At 41.4% G+C, this 10675-nt stretch overlaps 1 protein-coding gene across 1 annotated transcript; it reads right to left on the reverse strand.

The window, feature by feature from the left end:
• Positions 1–3438: 3438 nt before the first annotated feature.
• LOC125881605 (suppressor of cytokine signaling 6) lies at positions 3439–10299 on the reverse strand. Its single transcript, XM_049564793.1, has 3 exons — positions 9903–10299; positions 9376–9445; positions 3439–8199 (listed from the first exon to the last, which is right to left on the reverse strand). The coding sequence occupies exon 3, from the start codon at positions 8071–8073 to the stop codon at positions 6463–6465; it is 1611 nt and encodes a 536-aa protein (XP_049420750.1). The 5' UTR covers positions 8074–8199; positions 9376–9445; positions 9903–10299; the 3' UTR covers positions 3439–6462.
• Between the last annotated feature and the right edge of the window lie 376 nt (positions 10300–10675).

Below are 10675 nucleotides of genomic sequence, written 5' to 3' on the forward strand. Positions count from 1 at the left end.
CACCAGAATTAATATTGGCATTGTAACTTTCTGCAAACCATGGATATGTTGCATTTGCATGTTTAATATGTCGCTGATATGTTCAAACCTACCGTTTCCACCTTGTGGTAGACGTGTGTTAAGACTTAAGCTCAAATCCCATTTAGTCAAGGTAAGGAAAACAGTGTTTTGCCTTGAAATACTTGCTTTTGTAGCAACGAACAGCTGGAAATGTCCCAAACTCTCATTAAAAACGACCCACTTTTGATGACTGCTGGTCTCAAGCAGAGGTCTGCTGCTGTCTGGTGTTTGGCAGCTGTCTCGCCTAGATGTCACATCACCCACCATCCCTTTGTCCTCCTAATGAGGAACTCAGTTTTTACACATGTAATCTTAACTACATAACTTGAGATATGTTGATATGATTAGTATGAAACATTCAAATGTGCGTTTGCATAGATGTACAATGTCAACCTTTTATTCTGGTGACTGGGCTGAAAATGACACTGTACCTAGAACACACTGACATGAGACCCTGTGTATATACCTCTGTATAGAATATTTATGTACATGACAATTAGCAAGGGAATCTCATCCAGCATCTCTCCTCAGGCCCAGGTTACTGTATACCAGGCCAAACTGTGCATGTTGCAGTTTTTGCATATGAATTGCAAATAAGACTTTAACCGAGGGAACAAAATATGCTGAAATTTCTGTTGATTTTGTCAAGACTTTTTTTACTTGTATCATTTTAATGTTTGCTGAAACAGCAACAGATTTGACATTTTGTCACCTGAAAGCTTCCCTTCAAAGACAAGAGAAGCACTCGGCTTTAAGTAGGCAACATCCCGGGTACGGGGTGGCAAAGTGAGCAGGCTGCATATCACAATGTTTGCAAATTCAAACCTGCTGAGATGCCGTGTCACGTCATGACAAGTTGCACTTTCCAAGCAAAAGTAAAAATCTCTCCCACTAAATTCGGAGTATAAACAGTTTGAAAAGCGGCAAATTAAAAAAAAAAACCTAACAGTGCAAGGCAGAGATGAGTCCTTTTATAACGGAGGCATCTCCATATGACATGCGACCACCAATGTGTGCCATGAATAAATCATCCCGAACCGGGCAGAGAGAGTAAACACTTGTGTATCTTCACCTCAGATGCCTGGAGAGGCCTGTCAGACACAGTAGTTAACAAAGCCTACCTCCTCATCGTCATGCAGACCGTGTTTCAGCAGATCCAAGTCCAAACCTGACACCATTACCCCCCTCCCCACATCTTCTCCTCCCCCCGTCTACAAAGCAGGAACTCACTCTGTTTCTCCAGAGTCGACTTAAAGTGAAGTTAAAGCGGCGATGGTAGCAGTGCTGCTAATCTTTCCCCAGAGTCTTCGCTTCGCTCGGTTGTATTTAAAGACCGCCTGGATTGTCTTTGTAAATTAGGCAACCGGGAGCTCTGGGATTAGCTGCCAATTTGTACCCACTGTGGAGAGAAACTCATTGAGACCTCCATGATTTTATCTATTAACAGAGCTGCAAGCATGATCAGGCTCTTGTGGAGCGCATCACTGGCTCCAAACTTTGGCACCATCCGAACTTCGTATGCATTAATGCTTAATCTGATGACAGCAATGCTCCTTTCATGACAACACACACACACACACACACATTTTTTAGAATATAGTTTTATTTATAATTTATAATTGGCAGATACAAAAAACTCTTGAACTGTATCCAAAGTGTGCAATAAATCACTGTTGATTTTTTTTCCAAAAGAAAAATACAAAAAGACCATCTACTTTGGAAAGTTGACAACCAATGTAAACTGGAGTGAACTGGTAACTCTACAGAGGGTTTACTAATCGCTACTAATGCTCTTTTAACTGACTACGGTTGTTAACAAATTGCAAATCTGCTTTGCTCTCCCAAGATGATAACCAAAGTCATTATGTGTACATACATCTACATTGGTGACATTCTATTTCCCCCCGTTGTTAAATACAAGAAAGGCAATCATATCCATAAGCAGCACAAATGTGTATAACACATTAAAATGAAATAAATGAGTTTTTAAAATTGTACCAAGATGTTCATGTGAGAGAGGGTGAACAAAACAAAAATTAAAAAAAAAAAACCAACAAAAAACAAAAAGGGAGGGGAGGGGCGTTCTGAAACATAGCGTTGTAAACAATCACCTTCACTCACGGAGATGCACAAAAAAAATCGTCGGGAGCTTGTTAAGTGCTAAACAGCTGTTATTAATCATAATGCTTCAGCAGTCCGAACAAGCATCAACCTCTGGAATCAAACATTGAAGGCAATAATGCTTAATAATAAACTAAATACGTATTTTAAAAAGTCACAGCAGTGAAACCGTGTGAACCCGGTTCCTGCTCGTCGAAATCTGATGACAAAATTAAAATGGAAATACCATTAAAATAACAGTTTTTAAAAGACTAACATTTTACTTTCACATTTCAACTGAAACACATACACACACACACACACACACACACCCGGAAAAAAAAAAAAGTCGAATTTACATCCACGTTCTTGCCATGATCCCATTTTTCTTGACAGCCCATGAGCATTAGCAGGCTTTGATATGATGCTGGTGCCTTACCCTTTGTATCCCACACGTATGACAAAAACAAAATCTTGTTTCAATCTAAACAGTTATATGAACACGTAAAGACAAATGTGTGACTTTAACAAAAAAAAAACAAAAAACAAACGCCATCTGAAGGGAAACTCCAGGCAGGAGAGGATCCAAGCATGTCAATGGAGAATATTCAAGTGCAAAAAATGTGACAATGTCGTTTCTTTTTCTTTATGATTCTCATGCTTTCTGAAACTGGTCTGCAGGCAGATAACACGGATACCTCAAACAAGCGTACATTCCTTTTTGTACAGCCCCGTCCCCCAGATGGCAAATGTCACAAAACAAACTCACACGAGGATTCGAAAAAAAGAAAAAATACATTTTCTTGTACACAGAATGTCCAGCCAATGTTTGTGACAGAAAAAACATCCCTCTACACAGCCAAACACACACAGCCTAGATCCTTCATTCCTATACAACTCAAAGCTTTAAAATGCTAAGTCTTTAAACATGCAACACCATTCAGAGTTCCTATCTAATTTCCGCTGTGCTAGATTTCATGGTTAACTTCCTCAGACACTGACATTTCCCGGCTAACTAAAACTAGAACTATGCGCTAACGACCTACCGAAGTTGTCCGAGGGACCATTTTCCAAATACTTTTAAGGACACGGATGTCAAAAAAGATGCTCATTCATAATGTGAAAACACAATTCCCTGTCAAAGTATCCATATAAAGCACTTGCGTAGCATACTGTGTGCTCTTCCCTTTACTCTGGCACAAACAGCCAAGTAGAGACAATCTGTGGGGTAGTGCAGCTCTGTGGGGACAATGTGAATAAGCAATGGCAAAATCTCTATGCTGCTTCTTCTTTTTTTTTTTTTTTTTTTTTTTAAATGTCCTTGAAACCCAAATGACACTCATGATGCCATGCAGCTGTGATGGAACTTTTGTCGTACGCTGAAACCCTGGCATCGCTCCAAGATGGCGAGGAGGACTTAACCCTGGCTTTCCCAAATCCCTCAACCTAAGCTTGCACCATTTCTGGGATTCTTTTGATCTGGGTCCAGCTCGTTGCCGGCGTTAAGAGACTAAGAATCAGCCATCACTACGTACAGATTCAGGTCAATTGACTAGGAGGTGTGTTTATCAGTTGTGGGTTAACTGAGGGCAATTTGCTCTACTTATAAACAGCCTAAGGTGAATGCAATTGTGCATTAAACAGCCTTTTACAACACAGCCAAGCTCTTTCGCCATCACACCGTGACATCCTCTCTCATTTAGTGTAACTCTACAGTGCCCTTAATTGACCGCCGTAAAGCCTTTACTACATGCAGATACAAGCGTTACAGATAGTGACACAGTTGTTAGGGCTGAGCTGCAGTGCAGTTTTTGTAACATTCCTAATGCACAAAGATTTCAATTTAATGCTTACATACTTTGAAAAGGTTTATACATCGACTCGATGCTGTTTCTACAAACAGCACGTTTAAAATCCAGCATAATCAGTACCTTCAGGCTCGCACATTATATAATGGCTACATGCAGCCACACTATTTAAAGTTACTTCTCTCAGTGACCAAACGGTTTAGAGCTTCTCACAGACTGGCACATTTTGGACATCTTTTGCAATTAAATGTTGTTAATGCAGTGGACCGGGTTAACCCTTGTGACTCTGGCTGATTTTATAAGATCTGTTAGTGATGCGATGCTGTGGTTATTAGTGTTAGAGCTTTTGTTTGACTGACGCGCATCCATATCCATAAAATGATGAAACCTGCACTAGTCAAAGCATAGTGAAGCACAAATGCATCTGTAGTGTGTCAGCTGTCACGTGATATGATGATGATACCTGAGGAAGAAAAACTGCAACCACTGGGTGAGTTGTTTAGTTTGTAAATTAGCAAAAATCTGGTTAACATGAAATCATAGGTCATCACTTGCTGTACGATGAAGCCTTGATGCTTGACTATTTGCACAGACCCTTTTAGCGTTCGTAAACAGCAATGATGCATTTTGTGGGCAGAGACGACGTGGTGGCAGAAAGGGACAGTAGTGGTGTCAGTAACCGCGCCAAATAAAACGCGTCAAGGACTGTAACATTTATATTTCTCAACTGATTGCAATGGGCCATTTTTATGTCTATGGGTTTATGATCTATGTGTAGCAGAAAAATAAAGTTTTGTCTCCAGTTAATTAGAATCTCGATATTTAGGCTGTTATCACTGCTGGATGCTCAGTACAGGAGTGTGTGTTAGGTTACTTCCACATTTAATCATATTCTATGGGAACATTTCCACAAGTATTAGCCAAGGACAAGAAGCCAAATCCATGCGTGGCAAATGTGAGTTTGTACAGTTCCTTATGATCATTAATTACCTTTCACCACATCAGTAATTCAGTTCATATAAGCCAAACACACACTCCTCTACTGAGCGATCCAGCAACCTAAATATTGAGATTGTAATTAACTGGAGATATAATTTTATTTTCTACTACACAGGGATCATAATGTATGAATGTATGTGTCTGTGGTCTTGCTCTGACAAACTAGCCCTGAGCAATGGAGTAAAGTTTCCTGACTGTCAGGTCACTGGGTCAAAGGTCCAACTCAACGGACAAAGTTACAGTGGTCGGACATCTTCATATATCTTGTGAAAAAACCCAGAGTCTATCCAAAGGAATAACTCATCTCTCAATGCATATAGTTTTGTACTCTGCTGTCACGTCCAAGATGTTAAATAGAATTGTCACATGATTTTTGTTTAATATGGACAGGCGTGCTGCCTAGCAAACAAATCAAACAACTATATACTGACAGCAAGCTGCAATTCACGGCTCAGTTAGTATTAACTTCTGTTCATTGTTTAATGCAATTTAGAAAGATGTAAATACTGTCGCCACTAGATGCACGTAAATATAAGCCCAAATATAATTCCGTGCTGTAACTGCAGGACTCTATGAATTGCATATGTGAATATTATGTTCATTTTTTGTTAACATCAAATTCTAGCAATTATAAAAGGTCTTAGCCATTTAGCATCAAACGGCGTCCCTGGCAACAGTTTTCTATAAAAATTAAGGTTCTTTTTTTTTTGTATTGCTCTTCTGACATCCAACGGCACAAGACATTCTTATTCTGAGTGTTTAAACTGTTTATCTCTGGTTTCAACTGCTTTTCTGCCACCACGATGCTCACGCAACAGCTGTGACGTAACAGTGACGTCCACTCCAAATTGGTCTATAAGTATGGATGCAGAATATTCTACCTCTCAGTTTGGTCATACTGAAAATATTTTAACAATGCACTGTCTGACGAGTACTAAAATGCAAAAGATGATCAAAACTGCTCAGTCTGCAGACAGGTTAACATGTGATTTAAGAACTTCATTGTAGCAATACTTTTACATCTTCAAAATGTACAATTTAGTGGATAATTCTTTTTTTTTTTTTTTTTTTTTCAAATTCAAAGTGGAATTTCTTCATTCCTACAGGCCCAACTTCAACACACACGGCAAAGTTTTAAGAATCTGACCTACTTGAACAGCTGGATGTTACACTTAACCATACAGTACATCCCAATGCACATGTCTAACGTCTGCACTTAATGCATGCAACTAAGACAACCTGGCTGTATACCTCTTCTACATTTTTGCAATAGATTATGTGCTGGACTATGTTTCTGGAAGAAGAGCCTCCTAAAACGAGCAGAAAAACCCAGAACAGTGGAATGGAGGACTGAACGGTGACGAAGTCACCTGGACACAAATCAAGAGCCACCAGAAGCAATCATCTCAAAACTGTGGTTGTCTGTAAACCTTGTTTAAATCTCTTAACTGAACACAAAAGTGCAAATTGCTACCACTGTCCTATCTCTGTGTCCTCAGTAGTGCTTCTCCTGCAGATAATCTTTCATCTTGTTAGGTAAGGGCAGTTTCTGGATCAGGTCTATTCTCGTGTACTGTCTAATAACAAAGCGACAAAGATACTGCAGGGAGCGCACTTGCATAAACCGAGATACTGGGTTGGTTAGTCTGACAGGGTAGGTTGCAGACCCTGGTAAGCGAGACCTGGAATAGCAAAAAGCTCCATTCTCTGAGTCTTTGATAGAGTGTTCGATTAAGTCGACGATGGACGTGTGTCCCTCCACATCGGGCTGCTCATAGAAGCTGAAGCGTCCATTGGAGTGCTCGATGCGGGTGTGGAGGGTTTTGCCCTGTGACCTGAAACTCAGGCTGAGCAGGTACCTGTCGTCCGAGCTGTCTCTGACCAGGAATGAACCGTCAGCCAAGTTGACCAGCTTTTCCTCTGCCTCCCAGCGTGTGATGGGGCCCCAGTACCAGCCCTGCCTCGCCAGCTTCTTCAGCTCCTCTGTCAGACTGGTGACGACCATGGGCCCGCTGCTCTGGACTGAGTCGTACACCCGACTGACCCCCGGAGCTGAATTTGGGTCAAAGTTGAGGTGGTGTCTTACCCTCTCGGCTACCTGGCTGTCTGACGAGCTGAACCCTGAAAAAGTCCTTGGAATATGTCCGTTACTTATCATGGGCGGCAGGAGTGGAGAGAGGGGAGGCTGAACCTCTACTCTAGAGCTTTGGAGCATCACACCAGCGGAACCGATGAGAAGACTATTAACTGAGGTTTCCATAAAGAGATCCGGAGGCATCCCACTAACCAGTTCATGTTCCTCCTGACCCTGGTCTGTGTCGAGGGTCCGACTGTCTGCCTCAGTCACCACCTCCATAGGAGAGGAGCTGTCCAGGCAGAATGAGTGGGACCCTTCTGGATACATTCCCTCATCTAAAGGCATTGTGTACTGGATGTAGTCCTGGGGAGTCAACCCCAGCACCACAGGCACGTCATTGTCATCAATATTTAGATGCAGCTCCCCGTTTTGTGGCTGCTGGAGATTCTTTAAGGATTCTGCTTGGTCCTGAAAGAGCCCTTCCATTTGAAAATCATGAAATTCTTTACGGACACCGTTTAAGTTGGGACTTGGGCTGGGAGAGTGAACCATGGCCTTTACTTTTACCTCCATCTTGATACACGCCTCGTCGGAGTTTACTGACCGCAGAGGCCATGGCGAGGGGCTATAATGGTGGCTCCGCAGAGACGCAGATCTAAGGGGTCTCTGGGCTTTCACCTCATTGAAGCTGATGGGCACAGAAGAGGATGAGAAGGTGTCGTCATCATCCACTGAGCCTATGGCGGAGGAGCTGCCTTTCACTTTCGCCTTCTGCTTGGCAGACAGTCTCCTCTTTAGCGATCCCATCAGGCTCTCACTCTTTGAGCGGCCCTTATTCTGGCCTCCTTTGTCCTCTTCACCACCAAGGTCACAGCCAGAAAGCTCTTTGGTGTAGCAGCCCCCAAAAAGTGACTCTTCCTTGGAAAACTCTGTAGTCACCGAGGGCTGCTGGAGCATGACAAAGTCACCCTCCTCTTTGCCCTTTATGCTGAGGGACTTGCGGATGGTCTTAAGGCTTATCTTCTTCATTCTGACAGGCCCTCCAAAGTGGGGGCATGGGTTGGCTCTCCTGGTATCCTGATGAAAGTACTATCCACAGCGTCCTCCCATCAGGCTGCACGAAACAAGTCATGCATACAGTGGAGCCATCAAACCCTGCAGAGAGAAAAAACACACAAGATTATAGATATTATATTATAACTATGTTTAGTCCTAAAAATACATCCAGACAAGTGTACATTATGTTCATATTACTGACTTATGCCCACTTAGAACATTGTGCAAAATTCAGAGTATCACAGCACACTGAAAGGACTTCATTTAACAACAGTACAAAAAAAGAGCTACTTAAGATTTCCTGCAGCACCGTGTAATGTTATCAAATGTCTTGTTTCTCTGACCAACAGTAAAAAACTGAGACATTCATTTCATCATCAAATAAGACAAAATGAAGCAGCAGATCCTTCCAGCTGAGAAACAGGAACCTGAAAGTTTACTTTTGCTTGAGAAATGATGAAAGTGATTTCTCAATTACTAAACTTCATTATTTTTCTGTTGACCTAGTTATTGCTTCAGCTGTACACTCTGTCCTCCCAGTACAATGGATTACAAATACAATAATGACTACTATACTACAAGTGCTGACGTATAAGTTTGATGCAATGTGTATTTATATCCACACTGGGTGAGCCGTGTACAAATTGAGGCCCTTCTGTATGTCGTTTGCCACTTTAATGGGGCTAAATTAAATCAGTCAAATCACAGATATATAAACTAAATTATTTTAATACCTGGACGCAAATCCTTTGTTTCATTGTCTACTTAAAGTCTACGATTCACAGACATTAAAAGATGCCTGGTATTTTCCCAAGTCATGCTCTGCTGGGTTTGTGCTCCTGCCACGATTTTGCCCTTAAAATGTATTGGTTGTGTTGTCTGGGTGTTTAGGATCACTGCCCTGCAGCATTGTTTACTACGGACCATACCATAAGGGCTTGAGTTCCTACACTGCTCCTACAATATAGATGTGAACACCTACAAACAGCCAAGCAAGCATTTACACCTCACAGTCGGTATTTCATTTTCAGGCTGTTGTGCCAAACAATAGAAAATGCACCTCTCTGTCCACATACTCACTGATCACACTGGTTTATGATACTGATTTACTGAAATGGATTAAGATCATTGCCTTGCTATCTGTCCAAAACAAAAAGAAGAAGCCATGACAGCCCTGGCAAAGCAAGATTAAACCCCTATCTAGAGACATGTGCCACTGAGAGCACCTAAATAAAGCTGCTTGATAATCAAGGCAGCTGCAATCTGATTACTCACCATTATGTGCAGGAAAATGGTGACTCAGTTGGATGGGTCAAGTTCCACTTCCACCACCTTTCATTTGATGCTGTGAAAAACAAAGCCAGGTCATTTGAAAAGTTGTATATGATGATTAACACTTGACTTTGCCAGGATATAACAGAAAACACATAACTACACAATCACTTGACACAAGCGGTGCGTATAAATAAAGTCTGCGTTAGCAAGGGTTGTCCTGACCTGGCAGGGCCTACGGACACAACACATGCCTTTAGCTTAGCTACGCTGGTTAGTTTGCGACTTTAAAGTGAATATTCTGTAACTGTCTGCTACAATTACCATTTAATAATACATTTAAAATATTAAAACCAAGAAACAAAATCAGGTTAGCCGAGCTAGCTTGCCAATTTCACAGATATCGGCTATGCTAGCATCAAATAGCTAACAATCAGTGAACTAGTTTGTTAGCATGCCTACTTTTAACTAAATAAGTCAGCTGTGTATATTTAAAATTTAAAAAATATGCACATTAAATTGTCTCTTACCCGGTCACTCCTGCGTGTCCTACTTTGTAAAATAACCCAGAGGTGTTGTCTTGTCCAACACGCTGTTCCTTCACGACTGTTGGCTAATGTTAGCTTAGCTAATGTTAGCTTGCTCCCTAAGTGAATCAGCTAGCTTTGTTAACGTTTGCTGCCGAAAACACCACCGTTACCTTCCCTCCAGTCAGCCTCCGCTCCCAAACGAAACTACAACGCGTTTATGTGGCCGAGTTTGGTTGTTCCCTAAACGTGCGGGTTTATATTTCCGACCGGAATGACACAATAAGGTGACATCTCTCTGTGTAGGCTGGCTAACACTTTGTAGCTCACGGCCTCTTCCTTTCTTCCTTTGTTGCCTGTTGAATTGTGGGAGCAGATTCAGATGCAGCGGATGAGACGCACACAGCAGCCACAGCAAGTTTTCACATCCCAGAGGCACAGGCAGACACTTGGACATCATGTGCATATTTTAAATATAGAAATTAAGAAAAATAAATGCAACATATAATTAAAACCAGCATTTAAAAACAACTGACCTAATGTGCACATTATTTCACATGCAACACAACAGACAAATAAATGGAGTTTCATCTGTTCCCTGAAAAAAAAGAAACATGGGTATTATAACTAAACAACACACCTAATATGTGCATTGCTTTCTCATGCAACTTTATGTTTTTGCTTAATAAATTAAAAGAATTGCAATCAAATCATCTAAAGCACAATATTTTGGGGCTTTGAAGCGACACTCACGCTTCTCCAAATAACCCACCACT

Source organism: Epinephelus fuscoguttatus, linkage group LG21 (genome assembly GCF_011397635.1).
Source record: "Epinephelus fuscoguttatus linkage group LG21, E.fuscoguttatus.final_Chr_v1".
Lineage (NCBI taxonomy): Eukaryota > Metazoa > Chordata > Actinopteri > Perciformes > Serranidae > Epinephelus > Epinephelus fuscoguttatus.